Raw genomic sequence first — 13,166 nt, 5'->3', positions numbered from 1 at the left:
CAATGAGGGTGTCACCACTGCTCTTGTTGCACCCAAGCTGTGCTACTTTCTGTGGCCAGCTCCTCACCAGCTGTTTTGATTGAAAAGGGCCAGGCAGTAGCAAAGCAGCCTCCAAAAGGTGTGTAACTTGGGTGCAACAAGAGCAATGGTGTTGCCCTCATTGCACCAAAAGCCCAATTTGCTTATTAACTCAGGAACGGAGTCTTAGCTCAACAAATGAAAAAACAGTGTTTTAATCAGGAGAACTAGAGCTATGTATCTATGCAAACAGTTGGATAGGGAGGTCGCTGGTGACCGATTCCCTTTAATCCCTGTTATAAATGTAAATCACTTTGTGAATATTTGTTTATAATTAAAAACAATTATGTTTTCAGGCAATATATGCTATCATTTTTATATTTAATGTTTATTAAAATGTATATTTTATTGTGTAACTATGCAACAATGTTAATTATCCAATAAATAAAAACAAACGTTTTGTATATTTTAGTAGATATTTGTTAAATATAATTATAAATTCAAGTATTGGAACTAGACATTCACTATTGTGAAATAGGCTTAGCTGAAAGAATGTTTGTTAAATAGTGTATAAGAAAAGTAAGGAAAGAGATCAAAATACACTTTTAGTGAAATAGTAATAAAGTAATCCAAATGATCATTTTCCTTGTACTACCTACAGGTGGTGCTACAACACTAGCAAACAAAAAAAAAATCTCAGTACTTTTTAATACACATCCCAGATCACTACAACACTATTTTGCCCCACAGAAATACATGTTTATTGAATTGATTTAGGTAAGCCATATATATGTAAGCAGAATAAAATGTATTGTATTCAAATAAGCAAACTTTTTTTTAAATAAAAAATATAAGAATTATACATTCCATAAAAACTGTATTTTAATTACTATAATACCATTTTTTTTTACACATTAATAGTAATAAAATATAAAGTAGAATAAAAAATAATAAAAGATGGTTTCATTAAGTATACATCGACCTTTTGTAAATGAGAGACTTTGAATTTAAACTGGGCTTAATTATGCAAATGCTCTACTCTCAGCATAGCTATTACACCTTAATTATTGGAAATGATTATTGCATAGAACTCCTGGAGAAGCTGGCAAGTTCAATTTCATGATGGGAGTTAATATGTTTTCTCCATTACAATATTTAAAAAAAAAATATCACATTTTTTATCTGCAAATATATCAAATAATAACATACTGGAAATTTAAGCCAACTCACTTAAAAGTTGTTTTTGTGGGTCTGTGAAGTTTAAGTTACCATGCCAGAAAGGATTTACCAGGGGGGAGCATTTGTCCTTAACTGTAAGAGAAAGAAGGGAAATTGGATGAAAACAATGCAATTGCAAACCTGATATTCACACATTATTGATGGTACTTACATTTACACATTCGCCACAGTCCCGAGTGTGAGCTCATGGTCTCTGAAAGGTTGTTTTTAATTTCCAATTTGGAAGCATCAATAATGTACCAAAAATCTGTTCCAATAGCAACCACCAAAAAAACAAAGCTCAAAATGCCCACAAAGGCAACAAAAACAGACAAGATGCTTAACTTGAGCTTCATCGTATTGTAACTGGGATTATCAATAGATTCCAGTAGGTCAGTAATCGTGTAGATGAAAAATTTCCATGCAATGATTTTCCATCAGGATGAAACAAACATCATCTTGTCCCATCAGTACCACAGCAGAATCTGTCTTCTTCTGGGTTGAAACAGTCCCAGTGATGTTATGGTTCAGCCAGTGACAGAATGACAATTCAGGAGACACTGCTCAGAGCATGCAACAAGCTGAGCACTGGAAGCTTTTCTGGTCTCACTTATAAATAAGCCAGACATGGAGAAGGCAGAGAGGAATACAAGATTGTGAGCTGCTAATGCACTGCACATTTTAATGATTTCTGAAAGGTTGCCCTTGTATCTTGCCTATGGCTAAACAAATAAGCATTTATGTGACTTTTAATTGATTATTTCTAGAACAAATGCTAAGGTCTGATCATACTGTATTGGAACCACTGTAAGAAAATATACCATTAAAGTACCATTAATTAGAGAAAAATTCGATTTGCTGGTTCACCAAATTTTTGAGGAAAAATTTGTTTTGATCCTAATAAATTTGAAGAAGTGCACACCTTTTACACCGTCATCAACTGATTCCACATAGATGTCTACAGAACATGTTCTATTAAATGCTTATACAAGTAGAGCCCCCCGACAGAGTGGAGAGGGTGTCAGCAGTAAGTTTGTGTTGACGTCACTGATTATTTTGCCCTTCCTCTGCTCGTCAGAACAATAACCCCCAAAAAATGGATCCTGTCTGTCGAGAATCCGCCTTCACTCGGTCAGCATTTGGTCAGTAATCCATAAGCATTTCTCATGCCAAAAAAAACTGTGGTGGAGCCAAAACAGAGATGACACGTGAACAGAATATTTTCATGTCTTCTGTGTTTTGTACTCACTCCTGCTTTTGGCTATCAAATCATAGGCCAATTCTGATTGGACCATACAGGCCTTACAGCTGCTACACAGAGAGGATCCGTTGTGCGTCTCATTTTTCCTTCCTTCTGACAGATCAGAAGAAGGGTCAAATAAATGATGATGTCAGCCAGGCAAAAAGCCAAAATAGTGGCCCATTCATGAAGTGGGGAGGGTGTGAATAGCATGAGAAGTCCAAAGAGTGTCCCTATGACAGAGTGGTGAGGTGGAAGCAGCATGAGGAGACCACGAGGTGGCGGCAGCATCAGGAGGCCACAGAGTGGCACAATGACAGAGTGTGGAGGTGGCAGCAGCAGCATCAGGAGGAGGCCACAGAGTGGTACAATGACAGTGTGGAGGCAGCATGTGGATGCCACAGAGTGGCAAGGTGACATAGTGTGGAGTTGGCGGCAGCATGAGCAGACCACAGAGTGGCACAATGACAGAGTCTGGAGGTGGTGGCAGCATCAGGAGGCCGCAGAGTGGCACAATGGCAGAGTGTGTTGGTGGCAGCAGCATGAGGAGACCACAGAGTGACAGAATGATACAGTGTGTAGGTGGCGGCAGCATGACAAGACCACAGAGTGGCACAATGACAGAGTCTGGAAGTGGCGGCAGCATCAGGAGGCCCCAGAGTGGCAAGGTGACATACTGTGGAGGTGGGTGGCAATATCAATACGCGCTGAAGATGGTGGGTGAAGGAAGGAGCACTTGGCATCAGATGAGTGGCATCAGGCGGGGGACAGCATCAGAATAGTAGCTGAGGCAGGTAGCTAGAAGAAACTGATCTCTTTGGTCAAAGTGTTGGTTTGGCACCATGGATGAACTAGTCTAATGCTTTAGGCATTGGTGTGTGGAAATCCTGGCTGATCCATGTCTGATTCATCTTGATGCAGTGTCCCACTATGGGCTATATGTGGGCACGTTAAACTCTTGCTAAATGTCAGACTGGCAGTGTCATTTACCTTTATTCGCCCCTAGGTGGTGCTGGCACCACTTATATATATAGCTGGGGGGGCTGTCAAGTCAGTGTGTGTGTTGAGGATGAGAATTAACAAAGGAGGAACTTAATGGAGGAGGTGAATCAGAGCAGTCCACAATGTAGCTGCTATTTTAGTCCCTTGGCTCTGGCCAGGCTACGGGGGTATAGAGAACACTATTACAGCAGCACAGCACAGACCAGTGAGTCTATGTCTGTATATAGAGAAAGTCTAGTGGAGGTTAGAACTAAATTAGTCAATGGACTTCACAAGCACCAGTGACCAGGAGGAACCTAAAAGTAGCTGGACACAGCCGGATGATTAATGCGCAAAATTATCCTTTACCACATGCCTCTATGGACATTGTGGATCAGAGTAAATGAAGGCATCCTTACAAATAATGGAGCAGAGGATTTTGCCTGCCGTTAAGGAGACCGCCCTGTGGATTGCTAATTACAAGTAAGAGTTTATTATATCCACTACCTGAGTGCTATAGTGTGGACAAAGTCTAGAAAGATATAGAAATAAAACTCTCCTCAAGTTGCCATTACCTTAGGGTGATAAAGTGCCCAAGATGCAGGCAGCACCCAAAGAGATACGCATCTCTTAAGTGCAGCGGCCCCTGAAAGGTTAGGAGGTGGAATTCCCTGTGACGGCTGACGTGGCGGAGGTAGCCGGAGTCACCACTCTAACGCCCAGGAAGCATGGCTCTTTTGAAGGACTAAATCCCAGGGTCCCCAGAGAGATTACGGGCAATGGGGGAAATATGTGGCAATATCGGAAAGCTATTGAGGACTAGTGATGAGCGGCAGGGGTTATATTCGAATTTGCGATATTTCCCGAATATTTCATAGAATATTCGTAGAATGTTCGCAAATTTGAATATTCGTTAGGAGTAGTGTTGATTGCGAATTTTCGTAATGCGATTCAATGACAGCGTGAAAACTCAGATCTAATGGTATATTCTAACCCCCAGGTGTTCACATGGTAAATTGTTCTACATTCGTTTTTTTTTTTTTGATTATTCGCTATATTACTATATATTCTTTTTTTAGAATATTACAAATATTCGAAAAAACTAATATATAGCACTATATCGAGTATATAAGTTTTTTAGAATATTTGTCTTTTTTTCCATCTGAAGTCATGATTCCTCCCTGCTTAAGTTACTTAAGCAGGGAAGAATCATGACTTCAGATGGAAAAAAAGACAGATATTTGTAATATTCTATAACAAGAATATATAGCAATATAGCGAATATTCGAAAACAAATAAATGTAGAACAATTTAGCTAATATAGTGCTGTAATCTTTTTTTTTAATAGTTGTAATATTTTTCTAATCTGAAAATCAGATGAGAAAAAAATTACAGCTATTAGACAAAGAAGATTATAGCGCTATATTAGCTAAATTGCTCTATATTCGTATTTTTTTTTCCGAATATTTGCTATATTGCTATATATTGTTTTTGAATATTACGAATATTCTAAAAAAAAATATATTCGTTTTTTAGAATATTAGTCTTTTTAAAAAAATCTGTACAGTTGTTCCACTTTGGCATACTCCTCCCTGACAAGCGTCCCCGTCACCATGGGAATGCCTGGGGGTTAGAATATACCATCGGATCTGAGTTTTCACCATCTCATTGATTCTCATTACAAAAATTTGCAATCAACACTACTCCTGAATTCAAAGATATTGCAGCCTTCTCATTGGCTCACAAGCTAGAAGCAGGGAGGGATCATGTGTACTGATTAAAAAAAAATCTCGAATATTCAAAATTACTAATATATATCACTATATTCTAAATATAAGCGAATTCTCGAAGTGCTGATATTCGCAATAAAAATTTGCAATTCGAATATTCGTGATCAACACTATTGAGGACTGGGCAGTCAGGGTATGGGATCGACCCCAGCCCAGGGACCTGATTTTTGAGAGAAGGATCGGGAGCGTGGTGTGGTTCTCGGTTGAGAGGGGGTTTGGCTTCATCCAAGATGACAAGATCGGGCAGGAGATGTATGTTAACAGGCGCTCTGTAAGCGCCGTTATCTTCCTCAGGCCCGCCACAGCCTATATAAGAGGGACACCGTAGAATACACCCCCATGGAGTCCCTTCAGGGTCCATTTGCTTTAGCATTAATCTGCCTCGAGAAACCTCTGATCCCATTGTCGTCAGCACCGGAGGTATGGCCGGATGACCCAGCTGCAATAAGAAAGTGCGCTGTCTGTAAGAGTCGGAAGATGGTGTACTCCGATTCTGGAAACGACCTCAGCCAGAGCCGGAGCCGCTCGTTCCAGGATTGCCTACTCCACCTGATAGATGGGATGAACACCAGACCACTGACCTCCCTGCCTGTGGCCTATGTGAGACCCCAGAAGGTCTTTGCTATGGCCCCGTCTCCCAGCCGGAAGTTCGGGCTAAACCTTCCCAGCTTCCTTCAGAGCGAGAAACATGTACCACCATAAGCAACATGTGGCTTCAGCTTCCTCTGATGTATATGCCTACGGAGTCCTTTTGTCATGGCTTTGCACAGGGAGCAAGAATGTTATGCACAATTCTGATGGAACTCCTGATCTTAAGAAACTGGACTTGGACTCTAAAGCAAAGGCTCTCCTGTCACGTCTTATGTGCTGTGGAGATCAAATGCAGACGGAGCAGAAAAAACATATGAATGTTTTCAACTTACTGAAGCTGCTTGATTTAATTGTGCATAGATGGTGAAGGCAAAGTCTGCTGGTGCGTTGTCATCAGCGTCTTCATTATGTTTACTGGTCCATACCTCAAAAGAAGGACTACAAACACCCATCAATTTTCCCGAAGAAAACATGGTTGAAATAAAAAAATTTCACCAATGAAAGAATAATGGAATTCGGTTCATACAGAAGAAAGTCTACATTCACCCATACATTTTCCGAAAAAAAGCCAGTGTCACATAAAGAATTTCACCACTAAGTACTTCAGTCCATACCACAAAAGGAGGTGTGTACATTCACCCATGCTTTTTCCGAAAAAGAGCCAGTGTCATATAAAGAATTTCACCACTAAGTAAGTCCTTCCATACCGCCAAAGGAGTTGTACATCCACCCATACATTTTCCGAAAAAGAGCCAGTGTCACATAAAGAATTTCACCACTAAGTACTTCAGTTCATACCGCAAAAGGAGTTGTACAATCGCCCATCAATTTTCCAGAAGAAAATATGGTTGAAATAAAAAATTTCACCAATGAAAGGATAATGGAATTCGGTTCATACAGAAGAAAGTTTACTCTCACCCAGCAATTTTCCCCAAAAAGCCTCTTTCACATAAAAAAAATTCACCACTTCGTAATTCAGTCCATACCGCGAAAGGAGTTGTGCAATCACCCATTAAAGGGGTTATCCCATCATAATGATCACTGTTAAATCTGTTAATGATTTGACAGTGATCATTTTTGTAAATATACTTTATTAACAAATTCCCACCGATTAGGAGAAAATTCATCCCCACTTACCTTATTGTTGTGACTCGGTCTCCCCTGGTTACGACCACCGCTCTTCCGCAAAATCCCGATGGTCGCGCTTGCCCAGAAGACTTCTTCTTTTCTCCCGGCCGGGCCACTCGCTGTCCTGAACGCGCATGCTGCCGCGCATGCGCGACGGTGACTTCTTCCCGGCCAGAATAGTACAGAGCTGCGAACGCGCACGCCGGCTCTGTACTATACTGGCCAGCAATAAGTCACATTGCGCATGCGCGGCAGCGTGCGCGTTCAGTCCAGCGCGCGGCGCGGCCGGGAGAAGACTTCAATCAAGATGAAGCCCGCCCCCAGCCAGAATCCAGGAAGTGAACGCGTGGTGGCAGCAGGTAAGTATGAAACTGCTAAGTGGGATAACCCCTTTAATTATCCAGAAGAAAACATGGTTGAAATAAAAAATTTCACCAATGAAAGGATAATGGAATTTGGTTCATACAGAAGAAAGTTTACTCTCACCCAGCAATTTTCCCCAAAAAGCCTCTTTCACATAAAAAAATTCACCACTTCGTAATTCAGTCCATACCGCGAAAGGAGTTGGCCAATCACCCATTAATTATCCAGAAGAAAACATGGTTGAAATAAAAAATTTCACCAATGAAAGGATAATGGAATTCGGTTCATACAGAAGAAAGTTTACTCTCAGTCAGCAATTTTTCCAAAAAAAGCTTGTTTCACATAAAAAATGTCACCACTACGTAATTCGGTCCATCCCGCGAAAAGTGCTTCACCACATATACCGTAACTGCACCGCTGAACGGCAATTAGGCCCTAATTTTTTAATGTTTTTACACGAAAGGCTTTTCAACAGATAAGTACAACGCAGGACAGTGAATATATTTTTATTTCACCAGAAACTGGGCTGTAAAATATCTCACTGCACCGCTGAACGTGAATTAGGCCGAATTTTTTTCTATTTTTACACAAAAGGCTTTTCAACAGAAAAGTGCAACAATAAAAGGCATATATATTTATATTTCACCTGTAATACACGGCACGGCATACTGGTCTGTAAAATATCTCACTGCACCACAGAGCAGCAAAATTATTTTACCTTTTTTTACTAATACACGCAAAAAAAGGGCTTTAAAACAGATAACTGCGCCGCTAGGTGGAAAATATATTTAGCTTTTTTCCACTAATACACACAAAAAAGGGCATTAAAAACAGATAACTGCACCACAAGGCGGGAAATATATTTTTCCTTTTTCAACTAATACATGCAAAAAAGGTCTTTTAGAGCAAATAACTACACCGCTGAGCGGCAAATATATATATATTTTTTCCACTAATACACAGAAAAAAGGGCTTTGAAACAAATAACTGCACCGCTGAGCGGCAAAGATATTTTTCCTTTTTCCACTAATACACTCAAAAAAGGGCTTTAAAACAGATGAGTGAACTGCTGAGTGGCAAATATATTTTACTTTTGCCACTAATACAAGACAAAAAGGGCTGTAATTTTTGCACTTCACCACACAATAGCTAATAAGCCCTTTTTTCCCACTAATACAAGCCAAAAAATGCTTTAGAACATATAACTGCACCGCACAAGGGCAAATCAAACTTAGAAATATTCCCTTGTATTAAACACTGTTAATTCCTGTATCAAACAGCACTTGCACCCTAATAAGAACAGTTTGCTGGAATTACAGAGCTGTATAATGGCAATTTGTATCGCCAGTCAGTGCTGCAAGGTGTAATAAGATTGTTCCTATCAACCAGGTTGTCACCTCCCCGACTGAACCCTGTTCAACAAAAATGCAGTGTAAATCTTTTTTTTTTAGCACAATGACGATTTTTCTATCACTGTCCTTAGCGCCTGCAGACAAGTCTCTCACTGCCCTAAGTACGCTGGTGAATGGCAGAATCTAAGATGGCTGCCTTATTTATACGGCTGTGACATCACCGGGCTGGCTGGCTGCTGATTGGCTGCATGCATGTCAGTATGGGTGATCCCGCCTTCCCAGACTTCCTTTCTCCATGTCCCCACACATGCAGCAGCTATTTTAGGAAAATGCGATTCGTTACTATGAAGCGTGAGGAAATTCGCATTCGGTGCGAATCAAATTTTTCCTGAAATCTGTAAAAAAGTCCACTTTGTCAGCTTCGATTATCTCATCTCTAATTCTAATTGTGGTCCTGGCTATGGTGGGAACAGAGTGGACAAACCAGGTTAGGAAAAGTGACTTGACTGTCAACTATCAATGGCTGAGGTGTGCCGGAAGCCATGGCCGTGTGCGAGCTAAATGAGGGGCATGCCTTAATGGTGAGAGAGGTAAAGAGGGGAAGGGTGGGAGGGGTAAGAGCGCGGCGTCCATGAGGATAAGCGGAGTGGTGCTAAATAGGCCTCCTTCGCCCCTCCCACAAACGCAGGCTGAGCTTCAGCCTTAACCACTTGTGGTCCTGGCTACAGTGGGAACAGAGTGGACAAACCAGGTTAGGAAAAGTGACTTGACTGTCAACTATCAATGGCTGAGGTGTGCCGGAAGCCATGGCCGTGTGCGAGCTAAATGAGGGGCAAAAATCAATCAGGTAGGAAATGGCTAGTTACTGGACACAGAGAGCTAAACTAGTAAAGGCTTTGGCAATTTCAACCTGCGGGTTTGGAATGTAGTGCGTAAAACAGGAAGATTGCAATCTGCCCATTTTTTGGATGACATGCGCTGGGACCCCATGACTTGACGCTGGGGATACGGCCCCTAAGCGAAACGAATGTCCCGAAATGGCCTTGGCATTGAAACCTAGTCCGGAAGCTAAGATTCTGATGTGGTGAACGAACTGTGATGCTGTGAGATGTTTGGAATTGAAAGGGAAAAGAGGGCTAACTGGCGTAGGGTTTTTTAAGGTGGCGAATAGCTGTTTGAACACAGCAACTGGGCACCAATCATTGAAGGTCTGGAAATAGCGGATTTTAACTGGCGGTCCCACCTGAGAGGTTTTGGTGGAGTGGAGTGATAGGGTGCAATGTGTCTGCTGCCAGGCTAATTGATCTATGGTGGGGCCTGCGTGTCCAGGAGAGCTGGTGAATTCCCCGGGCCGCAAAAACCCGTAAAAACAGAGGTACATGGCTGCTTTGATCACTATGCTTTTGTATGGCCCAAAAGGATCATTGTCTAGGGAGGTGGAAAAGGCCCTGAACATTGCCCCGGTGACTGGCTTCCTGCTGGACTCTGGCTTGTTGCTGTTCTTTTGGATTCCTCTCAGAGTGGATTTAATGGCTTGCGAAGAAAATATGGACTGGCTGGCTGGATGATCTAAAGTGAAAAAATGTTGTACCCCTGCCAAGTACAACTTGATGGTATTGAATGATAGGAGAAGTTCTGTGTGACAAAAAGCCAGGAATGCCATGACGTAAGTTGTTCTTGTGGATGTCTGAGGGAGAATTGCCTGAAGGTTTCCCACCCTGTTTTGTAATTCCTGGCTGTATTGAGGGACAAGGAATTATAGATGAGTGACTGCCGTTCTGACGTGCTTGCTTAGTCCATCGTCAGTGTCTCGAGGGACCCCTGATGGATCGGCATCTGGCATTACCTGAAAGAAAACAGGGAAGTTGAAACGAGAGAGGGCATCAGCAGCCGTGTTTGCTGAACCCTGTATGAATCTACATGAGAAATGAAAATTGAACTGTAAAGCAAGACACACTAGTCTACGGACAAAAGGCATGATTTGTGGAGAAGAGGAACGGCCTTTGCTGAGGATTTCTACGACTGCCTGATTGTCTGTGACGAAGATGACTGGCTTATTCCTCCAAAGCTCGCCCCAGACCTGGGCAGCTGCGACAATAGGATAGATTTCTAGAAGTGGAGAGGATTTGATGGAACTCTGAACTGAAGAAATCTGAAGCAGCCAAGGACCTACGAACCAGTGGTTGTTAAAAATGGCTGCAAACCCTTTTGAAGCTGCTGCATCGGAAAAGACTGGGTGAATTATGGTCCCAAGAAGGGACGATGCCAAGAGGGAGATGCCATTCCAGTTTGAAAGGAAATGGTGCCACACGTGTAAATCGGCCGTCGCTGCGGTATCGAGATGGATCAAGGCGTCCTGATCCGAGGCAGCAGGTAAAAGTTGCAGCAGTCTGGAAATGAAAGCTCGGCCCTGAGGCATGATCTTTGAGGCAAAGTTTAACATTCCCAGAAGTGACTGGAGTTCAACCTTGGCGAGGGTCCTGGCCGTGACTGATTTCCTGATGGAATCTTGGATTTTTTTTAGCTTGTCGTCGGGCAGTCTGGCTTCCATCTTACCAGTGTCCAAAATGATGCTCAGGAAGGTTATGATTGAAGATGGGCCTTCAACTTTTGCTGGGGCAACCGGGACGTTTAGTTTTGAAAATATGTCAAGAAGTACCTGGAGCTGATTGGGTGCTTGATCTGAGGTTTCGATCAGCAGGAAGTCATCCAGGTAGTGAATGACCCTGGAACACCCGCCATGATTGACTAAGACCCAGTGGAGAGCTTGGGCGAATTGATCAAACAGCCAGGGGCTGCTTTTTGATCCAAACGTCAATCTGTCTGAAAAATAGTACAGGTCCCTCCATTTAATGCCATAAAATTTCCATAATTGAGGTGAAACTGGAAGTAATTTAAAGGCATCAGCAATATCTGCCTTGGAAAGCCAAGCGCCTGGTCCCAGCTGGAGAATCAACCGAATGGCTTCGTCCAAGGAAGAGTACTGCATGGAAAAGTCTTCCAAAGGAATTAGAGAATTTAAACTAGGTGTGCTGGAAGCATGAGGAGCAGACAGGTCAAATATCAGCCTTTTTTTATTTGAAAACTTTTTTGTGACCAGACCAATGGGGTTGACCCTCCAGATGTCAAAGGGGGGGACTGCAAATGGACCTAGGAGAAAACCCTTGCTGATTTCGGACTGTATGAGAGAGTCAACTGACTCCGGATCTGCCAAGGCGGAATGGAGATTGGAGCCTTCCCATGTGGCCAGCGGGGAGGAAACCAGCCCTGTGTGGAACCCCTGCGAAAACCCAGAAATCAAAAACTGCACAAAATTGGTGTCGTGATGATGCTGAAGGAGTGTAGCTAGTAATTCGATATTGACTCCGGCTAGTCATAGATTTTTGGACGATCTTTGCGGACAAGAAGACTGGGGATGGGCCCTGAAACAAATAGAGCAAACGTGCAAGGCCTTGCATTTTGAAAAATAACAGTCTGACCAATTGAAATGATTACAGACCTGACTCCTGCCCAGAAACAATATGGGCCTGCCCCATTTGTCAACATTCTGCCCTGAACTTGAGGACCCGGAAGGAATGGCAGGGGGCCTACCTTGGGCCAGAGATCCTGAATTGGGACACCAGTCGGAGGAATGCGAGATGGATTGACAGGTGGCACAGGTGGGCGCTTTAAGACCCGCAAAATGCCTCCAGAACAGCTCCATATCTAGTGTGGACCAATCCGTGATGTGCTGGAATTGGGACAGAGCAGCAGCGGCTTTGGCAGAAAACAAGCGATTATAGTAATAAAAGGCATGTCCTCCATACTTGTGACCCAAATCAGTTACCCTGTACAGGTAGGTGTCTAGTTCCTCCCTACGGTGTGCTTGGGCAGAGCATAGAATATCCCGGAATAAGCTGAAAGCCAGCACAAATTCCGGAATGGAGAGTTTTTTGTGCAAGCGGGCATCTTTGGACTTAAGAACCACTGACACGTTCCCACATGCGATGGTCTTGTTTTCATTGGAGTCATGAGTGGAAATGAGGATAGAATCCAGGTTTACATCTTTACCTGACAAAATATCCTTCCGGATGTTGTCAGGAACGAAGTGTGACGGGGCAATGGTAAAGGAGCTGGGAGCCCTACCTGGGGTTGGGGCACGAGTGGTGGAGGGGCCTGGGACAGGAGAGGTAGGTATGTCCGGCATTGACGGCCTGGTCTCCACAGCCAGCAACCTGGTCTGGATGTCAGACACTGAACTGGAAAGAGTGTTAATGGTTGAGTGAAGCTGGGCCAGCGATGTCTGTATTGTAGACAGGGACACTTGTTCTTCTGCAGCTAAGATAGGCTCAGCAGCTAGCAGTGTGTACAAATCTGCTTTGCGAGCCGAGGCAGGATAGCGGATTCCTCTCCTAGTTAATTCAGTCATTAGCTTTGGAATGGTCCACTGCCTGAAGGAAAGATTGCTTCTATGGGCCGAGCCGGGTGATTCCGGAATGGAGCGAG

General features: G+C 43.0%; 1 protein-coding gene across 1 annotated transcript in view; it reads right to left on the bottom strand.

Annotated features, from left to right (window-relative positions):
* Window positions 1-1,592, bottom strand: part of TMEM114 (transmembrane protein 114) — a 134,767-nt gene extending 133,175 nt beyond the window's left edge. Inside the window, exons 1-2 of the mRNA XM_040440278.1 lie at window positions 1,409-1,592; window positions 1,249-1,329 (exon numbers count right to left, since the gene is read on the bottom strand). Coding sequence (XP_040296212.1) covers window positions 1,249-1,329; window positions 1,409-1,592 — 265 coding nt within the window. The remainder of the gene's footprint in view (window positions 1-1,248; window positions 1,330-1,408) is intronic.
* Window positions 1,593-13,166: the final 11,574 nt, after the last annotated feature.

Source organism: Bufo bufo, chromosome 7 (genome assembly GCF_905171765.1).
Source record: "Bufo bufo chromosome 7, aBufBuf1.1, whole genome shotgun sequence".
Lineage (NCBI taxonomy): Eukaryota > Metazoa > Chordata > Amphibia > Anura > Bufonidae > Bufo > Bufo bufo.
This window is presented reverse-complemented; position numbering and strand designations above follow the sequence as displayed.